The sequence below is a fragment of the Indicator indicator genome, chromosome Z (genome assembly GCF_027791375.1).
Source record: "Indicator indicator isolate 239-I01 chromosome Z, UM_Iind_1.1, whole genome shotgun sequence".
NCBI classification, from domain to species: Eukaryota; Metazoa; Chordata; class Aves; order Piciformes; family Indicatoridae; genus Indicator; species Indicator indicator.
This window is the reverse complement of record NC_072053.1, coordinates 64,507,970-64,522,397: the sequence shown is the minus strand read 5'-3', so window position 1 is coordinate 64,522,397 and position 14,428 is coordinate 64,507,970. Positions and strand designations below refer to the sequence as shown.

General features: G+C 42.4%; 2 protein-coding genes across 2 annotated transcripts in view; one reads left to right on the top strand and one right to left on the bottom strand.

The window, feature by feature from the left end:
• The window catches only part of KCMF1 (potassium channel modulatory factor 1), a 52,036-nt gene extending 47,490 nt beyond the window's left edge, over positions 1-4,546 (top strand). Inside the window, exon 7 of the mRNA XM_054397494.1 lies at positions 3,529-4,546. Coding sequence (XP_054253469.1) covers positions 3,529-3,790 — 262 coding nt within the window. The 3' untranslated portion in view covers positions 3,791-4,546. The remainder of the gene's footprint in view (positions 1-3,528) is intronic.
• A 4,146-nt stretch (positions 4,547-8,692) lies between these two features.
• Positions 8,693-14,428, bottom strand: part of HOOK3 (hook microtubule tethering protein 3) — a 102,661-nt gene continuing 96,925 nt past the window's right edge. The window contains exon 24 of the mRNA XM_054397959.1: positions 8,693-11,494. Within this exon, the coding sequence (XP_054253934.1) occupies positions 11,479-11,494 (16 nt within the window). The 3' untranslated portion in view covers positions 8,693-11,478. The remainder of the gene's footprint in view (positions 11,495-14,428) is intronic.

Genomic DNA, 14,428 nt, shown 5'->3' with positions numbered 1-14,428 from the left:
GGGTAATAGTTCTTAAACATTTCTATCTATCCAATGGAAGTGTTTAGAACAATCGTTATTTTGCTTTCTTACACCCAATAGTGACTTATTTACATTCTTTCACTTTCTCTGTTCTGAACTTTGCAAGGAAAAATGAAAAAGACAGTTTCAAACCATCACAGTCCACCCCTTCTAAACAATTCCATTGGCTGCTACTACCATTTATCTAATCTAAAATAATATCTACAACAATAGGTGAATAAAGACCATAGTCCATTCCGGCTATCTCGGATGTAGATGATTCAAAAGAGTCAAATCACAGGAAAAACAGCAAACAGCTTGTTTCCTCGCAGATGGAGCGAAGGAAGGAACAGGGACTCTCAGGTGGCTCAGGGCTCTCAGGGTTCGTGCACCGTAGATCTCATGGACTCTCCTCTTGGGCGCGATGCTGTGTCTGTGCAACACTCTGAATTTAACCTCTCTCAGCCAAAGTTAGATTTCTTTGTGGAATACACTGAATTTCACCATTTTCTTGCATCACCCAATAGGTGTGACCAGGACCTTCAGCAGAAACCACCCCTCGGACAGGTTTGGCCTCTCCTGAAGGAGAAAATACCCAAAGAGTTTTGCCTAACAGATTCTTTTCTCTGATAACAGGAACTCTATCACCTTCCTCCTTTCGTAACAAATCTGATTGGGCAGGTCCAGCTCGATTCACTGAACCTCTACTATTCACCAACCAGGTTGCTTGTGCTAAATGCTTCTCCCAGTTTTTCAAAGATCCACCCCCCATGGCTTTGAGAGTGGTTTTCAGCAAACCGTTGTAGCGTTCGATCTTCCCTGCAGCTGGTGCATAGTAGGGAATGTGGAATATCCACTCGATGCCGTGCTCTTTGGCCCAGTTTTTTACAAGATTGTTCTTGAAATGAGTTCCATTGTCCGACTCAATCCTCTCTGGAGTTCCGTGTCTCCACAGGATTTGTCTTTCCAGACCAAGAATGGTGTTACGTGCAGTTGCATGAGGAACTGGATAAGTTTCCAGCCATCCAGTGTTCGCCTCTACCATAGTCAGCACATACTGCTTACCAGATGGAGAACGAGGTAGAGTGATGTAGTCAATTTGCCAGGCTTCACCATACTTGTACTCAGACCATCAGTCACCGTACCACAAGGGCTTGATCCTCTTTGCCTGCTTAATAGCAGCACAAATGTCACAGTCATGGATGACTTGTGTGATAGCATCCATGGAAATGTCAATGGATCTGTCACGAGCCCATCGGTAGGTTGCATCTCTGCCTTGATGTCCTGACGAGTCATGGGCCCACTGAGCTAAGAACAGCTCACCTCGGTGTTTCCAGTCAAGATCAGGATCAGGATCAGAGTTTGTGTCCACCTGGGAAACTCTTGCAGCTAGATCTGCCTGATGGTTGTGTTGTTGTTCCTCTGTAGCTTTGCTCTTAGGAATGTGAGCATCGATGTGTCTCACTTTCACTGGGATTCTCTCAATGCGAGCAGCAATGTCTTGCCACAGATCTGCAGCCCAGATAGGCTTTCCTTTCCTCTGCCAGCCATTCTTCTTCCAGTCTTTCAGCCAACCCCACAAGGCATTGGCTACCATCCACGAGTCAGTGTAGGGATAAAGCTTTGGCCATCTCTCACGTTCAGCTACGTTAAGAGCTAGCTGGACAGCTTTTACCTCTGCAAATTGACTGGATTCTCCTTCTCCATCTCTCGCTTCTGCAACTCTGCGCGTTGGGCTCCACACTGCAGATTTCCACCTCCGCTTGTTCCCAACCAGACGACAGGAACCGTCTGTGAACAAAGCACATCTCTTGTCATCATCAGACAGATCACTGTAAGGAGGAGCTTCCTCTGCAAGAGTTACTCTCTCCTCTGGAGGTTTTGCACAGCTTGTGCCTTCTGGCCAGTTTGTGATCACCTCCACCAAACCAGGCCTTTTGAGATTTCCCATTCGAGCTCTCTGTGTTATCAGAGCCATCCACTTAGACCAGGTAGCATCTGTTGCATGATGTGGTGAAGAACCTTTGCCTTTGAACATCCAATTCAGAACTGGCAATCTAGGAGCTAGAAGAAGTTGTGACTCAGTTCCAATCACTTCAGAAGCAGCTTTCACTCCTTCATAAGCAGCTAAAATCTCTTTCTCTGTTGGAGTGTAGTTTGCCTCTGAGCCTCTGTAGCCACGACCCCAGAAACCAAGAGGACATCCTCGTGTCTCCCCTGGAGCTCTTTGCTATAAGCACCAGGTTGGACCATTGTCACTCGCGGCCGTGTACAGAATGTTCTTAATGTCTGGACCAGTTCTGACAGGTCCCAGACCCATCGCTTGGACTACCTCTCGCTTGATCTGGTCAAAGGCTGCTTGTTGCTCAGGACCCCATTGGAAACTGTTTCTCTTTCGAGTCACATCATAGAGAGGTTTCACAATCTGACTGTATCCAGGAATGTGCAGTCTCTAAAATCCCACTATGCCTAAGAAACGCAGAGTTTCTTTCACAAATATATACAATCAACAGAAAAGCACAACCGATCTCCCTTTGCTTCCCCCCAAGGGGACCCTCCCAAAGGGGCCTCTCTCTCTCCCAGGAGCTTCCCCCCAGACCCCCCTGGACAGAAAAGCAGAGTTAGTTGAGCAGAAAGTTGTTAACTTAGCTGCCAAGGTCAGTATGTGTTATCTTCAGCCAGAAGAGAAGAAGAAACAGCAGCCAGACAGCCCAGCCACTGCCCCCACTGCAGAATGCAGAATGTGCAGAGTGCCCCACTTTGTTTTGAGTAATAGTTCTTAAACATTTCTATCTATCCAATGGAAGTGTTTAGAACAATCAGTATTTTGCTTTCTTACACCCAATAGTGACTTATTTACATTCTTTCACTTTCTCTGTTCTGAACTTTGCAAGGAAAAAATTAAAAAGACAGTTTCAAACTATCACACAGGACAATACAGAGCATGAAGGAACTGCAGGAATTACAACAGTAAAGAAGCCATGTATAAAACAAGTAACATGAAATACAATACAACTCCAACACCTAATGCACCTGCTCACACCAGCGCTCCCCTCACACAGCAGGCACATGCTGATGGTGTGGAATAGCCCCCTGGCTGGTTCAGCTGGCTGTCCTGTGTGCATCCCCTACCAGCTTCTCGTGAAGCAAACTCACCCTGTCCTGGATGAACCTCACACAATAGCATATGCAAACTAAGAAGCTGATACAGGAAAAAAAAATGGGCACATGGTGATTGTCTAGGAAGTTGTAACAGCCCTCCCTAAGAGAATCCTGGATAGCAGGAAATCTTACAAACAGGGATTTTTTTATTATTGTTCTCTAGCTTTAAGCTCCAGTTTGCCGTTTCAGCAATCAAGGACTGCTGTGCTCAGGTGCTGGAGGTTGCCAGAGCTGTACTTGTCAAAGAACAAGTAGGACTATCCTGAAGGAGTGGATTTTTACTGCCTTTTGGCACCTGTCAGTAGCATCACCAGTGAAATGGGCTTTCACCAACTGCCTATGTTCTCTTCCCTTGCTGCTGTGCAGGTTGAATGACCCGAAGATGTCAGAAGCAGAGCGTCAGTCGATGGAAAGTGAACGGGCAGACTGCAGTCTGTTTGTTCAGGAGCTTCTACTGTCCACTTTGATGCGGGAAGAAAGTTCCTCCTCAGATGAGGATGAGCGGGGGGAGATTGCAGATTTTGGTGCTATGGGCTGTGTAGATATTATGCCTCTAGATGTTGCTTTAGAAAACCTAAACTTAAAAGAGAGTAATAAAGGAAATGAGCCTCCTCCACCTCCTCTTTGATGACATCCCACTTTGCAGACAATGTCCTCTGTGCTGTATTTGCCAATGAAAGTGGACAACAACATTCTTGGGTTTGTTTTGGTGATTGTAATTTCAGGTCTGTCACTCTTGTTACATTGTGTACATTCAAAAGAAAGAGAGAAAAGATATATATGATAATCATTTCCACTTAACTAATTTTTACTTTTGGCAGGTAAATGTAGGATGCAGTGCAGAGCAAAAAGCTCTGTGTCCTGTACCTTGACATGCAAAAGGCTCTCCTAATACTCCACATTCAAACTGAAGAGGAAAAAAAAATGAAAAATCTCTAATGAAGCTGCTGTGTGTATTTATGAATATTAATGAATAAAAACTGCTTGGATGGTTTACCTTAACTACTGCATGACGTTTTTGCAGCGTGCATGAACTTTAGTGACCTTGTCTTTGAAAAAAATTTAAATGCAAAGAGTAAAATTACAAAACGTGAAGCTTTCCCATTATTCAGAGGTTACGTGTGAAAAAATTACTTTCTGGCTACAAATTGCTAGTCAGCAAGAGGTTTTAAATACTATGTGACAGAACAATGTCTTTGTGCTGTCCTTGCACAGGGTGGATCTGTAGTGACCAGGGTGTGGCATTTTGCTGTATGTGACCATAATGTTGCCTGTTAGCCATCACCTCAATGTGGAGTTGAATTTCATTTTATGCATCTGTGGGAGACACAACAGTAAGGGCACTCTTGGAAGCTACTGAAAGGGGCTTTTGTGTTTCCTGAAGTCAAAGGGTGTTCACTTGTTTAAAGTTTTCTTTTTTTTTTTTTTTTATGGTTGTTAAAATTAACTGTTAAATCTGTTTTATTCAACTATAGACAATTCATATAATCAGTGTTTAAGAACCAAGTTAACTTGGATCATGCTGTCTTAGTTTACAACCGAGATTGTGAAAGGCTTTTTATTTTGAGTTATTTATGTATTTGCTTCATGGTCTGCAGATGCATTTCATTATCAGGAGAGCCTGAGGATTTGGATTCCCAGATTGTCAGTATGTTAGAATTGATTTTTTTCAGTGCTAATGTTAGCACCTTTAATTTATTGTTTCTTATAGCTATTTTTGCTGGTACAGAAAGAATCTGTAAAAGCCTTTTAGTTGAATTATGCCACCTACATGCCTATACTCTGTTAACCCTGTCAGTTTGGAAAGGAGGAGTATGGTGTTCCTGTGCATAGATGTCCATAACAGCCCCAAGACAAGGACAGAAGGAGTATGTTTGGGTTTGGTTTTCTTTCTTTCTTTCTTTTTTATTTTTTTAATGAAAAGCTAGATTATATAAAAAAAAAATTGCACACAGCTTCTGATGAAAATTTAAACTAGGATGATATCATAATGGTGTCTGTCCAGATGTTTTCACCTCGATCCTTCTCTCTTTCTCCTTCCATCTTTGCAGTATTGCTAGTGCTTTAGAGCAAATTCACAGATTTGAACACCAGGTCCTGTTCTAAGCGGAACTGACATCTATGCTAATCAAAACAACAGCAGCAAAAGAAGCAGCCCAATAGACTCAAGTTCAATCCGTCTTCTTTTTTTTCCTTTTAAAAAGAAATAAAAATCAAATCCCAGTTGTTTCCACACAGAGCAGTGCTAGCTTTGTTTTCTTCTACTCTCTGCCACAGACAATGTTTCAATGGAAACTTTACATAAGGCCTCTGCTTATCCTGAGAGTTACCCCCAGTAGGGCCTTTTTTTTATTGATTGCTGAGGATTTTGAGAGAATTTTTCAACCTGTAGTCTTTACGAACACATCTTCTGCACATTACAAATAAGACACGCAGTTCAATAAAGCATTTTCAAGACTGTTGTTCTGTTGATTTTCTTTGGTTTTGATGTATTACCCAGACAGTTTCATCCCAAAAACTTCTGCAGCTGTCATTAGTTCTGACTGTATACAGAACCAGTACATGTAGTAAACACATTTAAAGGCCATGCGCTGCAGCAGGTGTTGAAATCTGATGCTCTCACAGGTAGGTGGGATCAAGTTTCGATAGGGCAAGATGGATTTAAAATGGACTCTTCTCAGTAATATGCAATTAAGAAGTGGTGTATGGCTGTTCTGCAGGGGACAATTGCATGACACTTGTTTAAGAGATGATGCAAACCAGCATTGCCCTTGACTGTTTAGAGAATGAACCTAGTATGTCTTGGATTTTAAAGGTATTCTGGATCATCACATTAACTCTTACCAATTTTCAGTAGTTTTTGGGGGGGGATGTTTGAGGTTTAGAAATAACACAAAATGGCTTCTAGAAAGGTGTTTAGTAGTCTGCTGATTCCTACTGCAAGGTGTTTTTTCCTTTACAGAGTCAGCTTTGTCAGGATCATACTTTGGCCTACAATGAAAGCAGCAGGAACTTTGCAGAAGAACCCTGTAGAGGGTTCTTGCCCTCATCCTGTGAGGGGACAAAAGAAAACCCCAAGCAGCCCCCTTGCACCTCATCCTGACATACAACATAGATGCTACGATTTCAGAAAAGGGAACCCTTAGTCTTTGGCACTTTCAAAACGCCTGGAGGGTCAGGACACCTGTGGCAGGCACTGATGTGTGCTTCTAAATTCTTAATGCAGCTTGGGGGAGCCCTGACAAGTGATGCTGAATATAAGCTCTTTGGCTGTGGAGGTTCATAGCTGGGCTGGGACAGGTCTCTGGCTGCTTGGAGGGTGTAGTGGTGGTGTGAGCTGGCACACAGCCTCTTGCTGTGCTGTCAGTAGCAAGCCTGCCAGCTTTTGTGGCATTAGTCTGCAGCTAGTGAGGCGTGCCAGAGAGCCTTGCAGGGGAAGGGGCTAGGCAGAAGGGTATAGGTTTGTTGCCAGCATCTAATAGCAGTTGGAAGATAAATGCAGTCTGACTTAGAAAGTGCTGGGGAGCAAGTCCCACTAGCCTGTCCCTGGTAAGCTTATTTGAAAATTGCACTGTATACTGTCTGTCCATTGTGATTTTTTTTCCCCCCTCCTTGGGTCAATATCACTTCCCTGAGGTGGGATGCCAATGAAACATAAATTATTGACTGCCATCCACTTCCAAGTTTTACATGTGGCTGTGGTGACTGACTGTCAGTTCCCTGGGAGGTTTAGGGGGTAGGGGCTGCTTGTGTTTTTAGAAGGGCTTTTTTTTGTTTCTCTGCCCTTGTCCAATGAAAGGTTTGTAAGACCTTCCCTCTTGGTATAGAGGGGTGCTGCCAGGTGGCTTATGGATAATGTAGACTGCCCAGGAGCCAACATCTAGATACATACACATTTTGCAATTTTGAGACATGTGCCTCTTGACAATTCTGGTACGGCCACAAGTCCCAGGAAGCAGAGCTGCTCTGCTGCCCTCAGGGGCTCTCAGAAGACCTGAAAGATGGAAGCAATGGATACATTGGGTATGTGACAACTTCTCCAAGTACATCACTTCATCTTTCTTTTCTCAGACATAACTGACCTTTGCTTCATGCATGGATCTGTCTGCTTTGCCAAATAAATTGGACACCTTGCTGCTTTGAGGCTATTTTATTCTTTCAGCTCCTAAGGAAAAATAAGGCCACGTGCTGAGCATGGGTGGAAACCCCTCTGTGTCCTGTGGCCAAGTGACACCACCCACCCTGGTGGCTCTGCAGTCCTTTCAGCCACGCCGGTGCCAGCTTCCCTGCAGAGCACAGTGGCTCTTGGCTCTGTTTTGTTGCACAAAGGATCTTGAGACACGATCATGTGCACCAAGATGTATTTGTGGGTGCATGGGACAGCATTCAAAGTTACCTGTCGATCAATAAAATACATTAAATGGTTTGTCAAGGGAAACTGCAGCTTCTAACTTGTGCTTCTACCACACATTCTTTTAGGACAGCAGTGGCAGTTACATCCTGCAAGAACATCTGGTAAGATACCAGGATAAATACAGGATACAGTGGTAAAGGTGGGGCCCCTGCAGTTGACAGGTGGATAGATGTACTAATGGAAGACAAGCTGCAGGCCTGCTCCTCCTTGTTGAGACAGAATGAACCTGGCCACAGTTCGCCCCACCCCCCGCCTTGGGGTATAAAGAGGGGAGTAAATAGTGTAGGGAGGTGACCACGCCTTGTAGTTGATGTAGAAGAGTGAGGGACACAGGATGGGAGAGGCAGGCACACTACACTGCAGGGTTGGAATGGTTAGGCTGGGAAGGTGAAAAACAACAGCATCCTTCTCAGCTCCAGCACCAGGCAGGACACTCATGGTCTTAATATCCCTTGGTGCCTGTTGCCTTCTGTATCACAACTAGTAACATCTACCCCTGCCTCACCCTGCTGCCTCCTCCCACGATGTCAAAGCAATTTATCAGTGCAGAAAGGAAGGACAATTGTTTCTGTCCGTATCAGCAGTGTCTTTTTGCCCACACATTTAACTACCTCTGTAGCTAAACCTTGGCCACTTGGCTTTTTGAGAGGCAAACTCCCTTGGGACAATTCTGGCTGTGACAGGACAGGGACAGAAGATACTTTCTAGCAAAAGTCAGGTTTGTTGTTTCAGGTGGCTGCTGCTTACCTGCCATCCACCCTCCTTTGCACAGCTCCATGAAGGGGGCATTTCCAAGATGCCTGTTTTGTATCCAGGAGCACTGAAGCAGGCCCTATGTAGCTGGTGCTTTGTACAGCTTTGTGCAGCCATTCCGCAGTGACCAGTTCCAAGTGCACTTACAGGCAAGTTTGGTATTGCCCATCTTTGGTATTACCCATCTTACCTCCTCTCTGCTGCGGGCCCTGTTAATCACCAGCTGCCTGCAAAAGCCCCCTGCCTGCAGTTATCACCATATGCAGCAAAACAGGCTCAAACCAGTAACTTCAATGTGGACACAACTGGACTTAGTTTAGAACCAACTACCAAATAAAGGGAAGGCAGACATTTACCTTTTATATAAGCATTTATTTACAACTTGTTTAACTGTACACTCTTTTGTCACCTTGGAGCTTTAGTGTATTTGACTGGGGAAAAAATATTAAACATTTTGATTCCAATGATCATTACTGAGTAATATTTTGGTCTATATACAGATATGTATATTAATACTGCTACCACTCTGGCAGTTACAAAATTTGTAGATGAACTGAAATGGGAAATTAACATTTTGACACTCCAAGAATCCATTCTTTTACAGAAAATGTATCACTGGCAACTTCACAAACAGTTACTTTGATAATTTGTTGACACTTAATTCAGGACTGTCAAACAAGCTGCTATTAAAGTTTTCTATGCAGCACAAATGAAGTTAGTATATCAGAGACATGCTGGAGATCACCTCTGGGTTGTGAACTCACAAATGCTTCACGGCAGAGGTGCTAGGCTAATCTAACGAAAGTAGCCAGCTCACTTGCTGAAAGTTACTGGCACCACCTGACATCTCTTGCATTAATGAACTCTGTCTAGCTAAACACACTCACATACAAATGTCTTCAGACTCAAGAACAACTGATACTTAATCCCTAATTTGCACAGACCACTTGGAGGAATGAGGTACTGCTCAGCTTCACCTTGGGATGTTTGAGCAGGCGGGTGCATAAAAAAAGCCATCCCCTCCCGCCCTGCACAAAGCCCCTGGTTCAGAGTTCCCACATCCAGCCTGACTTGTGGCAGTGTCCAATCCCCACTGGAGTAGCACTTGCAAATTGGGAAAAAAATCATGCCTTTAACACCCAAGAGAAACAAGTTTTTTTAGTAATATTTGCCTGGGCACATAAGGGAAAGGAATGATGGCTAGGGTCTGGAAAGACACAAAAATTTTAGCTCTCGACTGGACTCAGTCTGATGGAAGTGCTGCTGCAGGAATACCTGACTTGTCACCACCAAACCCCAGATCTTCCCCGCAGGTCACATTAGACTTCACTGTCCCAGGTCCTGGTGGACCACGAAAGCTATATCCCCTTCGAGGTGTCTTTCCAGACTGCTGTCAGCCAGAGCACCTGGCAGCCACAGGCTCCCCCATCTGGTATGGTACCCAGAAAGGAACACGCCACACATCTCACCAGGTTCTTAATGCTTGTCCTTCCCTCTCCTGCACGGTCTGCTTGGGAGCCCATTCCTGCCTGCCCTTCCCTTTGCTGAGCGGCACAGACTCCCATGTGGAAACAGAGGTGGGGATGTGGTCTGTCTTTTCTCCAAGTCACTAGGCACAATGCCACCAACAGTGAGTATCCTGATCCCTGAGGACTGAACACGTTTAGGAGTTTCAGTGCACAAGGTGAAGCTTTGCACAGAGCCCCACTTAACAGGACAAGGCATACACCATGGTTTGTGACAAGAAGTGACTCCAGAGACTAGTGGACACATTTCTCCAGCATAGGGGTGGTCATATGGAAAATGGGGCCAGTGGCTATGATACTGCCCCAAAAAGCAAAACCATTCTTGGAGCAAGCAGGATACACAAGTGTTTATATTTCTGCAGGATTAAGACCCAAGTGAGCAAGATTGGGGTTTCTGTAGCATTGGACTTTAATCAAACCAGTTATGGTACTCATAACTCAGACCCTCTTCAGATGTTCCAGCAAGCCCTGTGGCTTTAAAAGCCCCCTTCCCGTCTGCCACATGCTAACTCTGATACAATAAACCTCTTAACTTACAACACTACAGCATTCCCTCATCTTCTGAATCTTGCCAGTACTGGATGTCCAATACAAAACAAAGAAACAGCAGTACAAATATGCATATATTTAAGAATATTAAATAAGTAACATTTAAATTAATATAGGCAGTACACAGCATGTTGAGTTACACTGTCTACATATGGCAAATCTTATAGCTAAACTTTGTAATACAAAGAAACGGCCAAGCTAGTGCAATTGGAAGTTAAATAGCTAAGATTGTGATAAGGAGAAAAAAAAATATTAATAAAGCAGTGTAGGTAAAAGATAAATGACCCAAATTAGTAACTGGCAAGGACAGTCTGCGTAATACTGAAAGTGTAGATGGCTTTCATACTGGTCTCCACTCACGTTCTTTCCTCAGATTGTTTTAACAGTTGTACACAGATTGAAAAGTTTCTGAAGGAAACTGACAACACAGCTATAGTGTAGAGAGAAAAAATACGACAGCCACAATCTACTGTGTATATACATAGTAAGGAAGCAGGCAGTGTCTGTGAACAAGACAGCCTGGTAGCTTGCCTGGGATGGCCAAGCAGCAATTCCTTAGTCATTTCTCCTGCTAAAACACCTCCTTTGCTTTGCTTAAAGTATTTAAAGACTCCAAGTGGATCCATTAAGGGTGCAGGTGCAACTGAAGGTGTTTAACAGCAACCAAAAGGTGTTTTTAGAAACTCACCAAGACTAGGATTTTATAGTTCATGAAAACATTGCAGGAAGTCTGTGTGTTAATACTGTTAATCGGAATTACGGGAGTGGCTAGGTAGAAGCAAAATGGAGAGCTGACACTGCTCTGTCAGTTTGCGGAACACCTCCTGTCGAGTTCTGAACACTGCATTTTCTCTCTTCCAGCCTCATAAGAGGCTTTTTGTGAAGAGAAAGAGTAAATGGAAGCAGGAAATGGGAAAGCCACTCCCCAGATGGCAGGCTTCTCTGCAAGTAGATCCCCTTTGAAATCAGATGGCCATGAGTCTTAAGTGTAGAACTGGTTAAGTTTTGGTTATGCAGTCTGGACAGAAAAGCAAGTCATGCATTGAACAGTCCCTGTTACAATAATGCTGCAGGTCATGCAACCACATCACTGCAAATAAAAGAATAAAGAAGAAAGTTAAAAAGCACATAACATTACTGTTAAAAATAAAACAACCAGAGAAAAGAACAAAACAGGTATTTTTCAGAGCAGTTTAGTAAGGCTCTCTCTACCTGGATTTGTGCAAATTCATGGGGAAAACATCTTTGCCAGAGCAATGCTTCAAATTAAGAGGAAGGTTACATGCTGGTAATTGGCAAGAGCAACAAAATCAGACTTACACATTATTTAAAGTTACACATAATTCAGACAAACTTAAGCACTTCTAAGTGAAGACCTTCAGGGCACTCTTCTTAACTAACACAGCTATGGCAACTAAGCTTACACAGCAATGAAAATGTCTAAGGCATTTCTGCTGTCTGAGTACAACAATTTAAAAAAACAAATCAAGTGAAAAGTGACTGTCCCACACTGCGTGTGCTTACATAGAGAAAGACAATCAGGGTCATAATGACTACGTCTGAGTTTGAGCTCTGAGCACCATCAAAGGCTTTCGGCATTTATGTTTCATTAAAGCTCCTTCTGTCCATGAGGCTACAACAGCACCACCACCGCACTATGAGTTTTATTCATTGCATGCAAATACACATTTGAATTGCAAGAAAATTATACATGTTCTTGTTAATTACCAATGAGCTGATTATGAACCTCTGAGCAGCCCAAAAAGCACATCACAATGGTGTGGAAGTGCATCTAAGTGCAGAAGAGAACTAGGGAGGTTGGTATATTTGAGGCACCCTTTCTCTTGGCCAGTGTAACTAGATAGATTGAACATATTTCTAAGACAGCTGTGGTGAAGTAACACAAATATCCCCACACAGCATGGCACAGCAGTTACAGCTCCTTCTCATTTTCACACTGCACTCACTGTGATGTCACAAAGAGCTTCATAAGACTGACATCAAAGGATGCAAATTGTTTCTCTCCCCACTTCCTTTTCTTAAGTATTGCACTGGTTAAAAATGATTCTAAGAACAGTTCCTTTGACAGGAAAATCCAAATGAAGTAGATAAGGAAAGATATTTATAACTAACCTTGAGGACTTATTGCAAAGAATCTATATTTATGCTACAAGTCCTGCAGCTTGCATAGCCTCCTTTTTTTCCTTGTCATTTACCATCCCAGAAACTAACTATGGTTGAAATCCAACCAGAAGCATAGAGACACAAATCAAATGGAATAGAAATTTTAAAAAATAAAAACAATTGCATACATTCAACACATTCAAAGCAGACCTCAAGAGTGTATTTTGAATAACCATTGTCTTGCCAAGCTTGCTTGGCACTGCTTGGGTCCATAATTCATGATTACTAATACAGAGATTACTGTAGTTAGTCTATAGAAAGTTCAAGCTACGTAAGCATGTATCTATTCTATTGTGCATAAATGAATTCAGCCTTCTTCTCTAATATCACCTGCCTATTAGTCAGTACACCTATTACTTAGTAGCACTTCAAGTGTCCTGTTGCACACAAACAGAAATTACATTGTAGGTTTCTCTATGTCAATAGTACTACTGAGAGGTATTGTAAACTCAGGACGGTATATTCTCTTTCAAGGATGTAACAAATTCATCTGAAAGTGCCATTTTCTGACTAGAAATTCTAATCTTATTCTAAAAAAAAAAAAAACAAACCAAAAAAACCCACCAAAACAAAACCAAGACAAACCCAACAAAACCAAACCAAAACAACAACAAAAAAAAAATTAAAGAAACCCCAAATGGATGATTTCTCTTTGAAAACTCCTCAAAATTGATCAACATATTAAAGCTATCTGTTGAGGCAGCAACAGTTTAGAAAACAGAGATGCACAATATGAAGGTAAATTTACTTGACATAACCCATGTTTTTTCTGCAGCACCTTCAGAAAGAGACAGTGTAGGCAGCAGATGACACATCTATAAAGGAGTGATTTTCTATCTCTTCCCTTGCCAGTCCAAAATATTCCATCTATAAGTGAAGGCTCATTGTCAGCCTGAGGGATTATTTCTTTGTCAGGCATTTCCCTTCAATATTCAGCGCCTAATCTTACTATCTCTACTTCATTACAAGTGGTTATGTCCCTTAAAATCTTCCTTAACTTCTCACTGTCCTCTTCTGGTTTTTAAAACATACAGTATCGAGGAGGACAAACCAGTACATCAAAGCCAGAGAAAGGGCATCAGCCTTTTTCATTAACACATCCAGCTCTGGAGGTACCTACCAACAGAGGAACTTTTAATTCAGGGCAGTGTTCACACATGTCAAATCCAATGAAAATAAAAACAAACCAAAACCAACCTCAGCCACATGTCCTCTCTGAGTAACTACTTTTTTCCTGTTTAGAATGTTTGGTCCTCAAACAGACCAGGCTTTATGCAGCCAGCAATCTGCTGTCTGTAAGCAGTACTCTGTAACATGATCACCAAAGCTATCAGAACAACACGGTTTCAAATTTGAAATTCCCAAATATTTCTGGTACACTTCTGCCTTGAAGTAAATGCCTCCAGATTTCTCTTCCTGCAGATTCCCTAACTTAATAACTTACAGGCTTCTACTGCTAAATTTTGTTTTTCTTTCTGCATCTCTATGGAATTTCCTTTAGATTTTTTAAAGGAACCTTTCACCATATCAATCCTCAGAGCTGCAGTAGCATCACTTTGCATTTCTGTAACCAGAGAATAGCAAGCAGACTACAATAACATCACTTGTAGAATTTCTAATGGCATGCTCATATCTATTCCAACATTTTACTGCTAATACGAAGTAAAAGCTTTAAAATCTCTCTCAAAACCACTGACACCTTCATGAAATATATTCTCTCTTCTTACAAATATTTGGTGACTGAAACCTATAATCTCTGCTTTACAAAAATTTTAATTACATAATGACTATTATACTAAAATCCAACTCAAAAGTCTGATGATCTTACTACAAGTTCTTA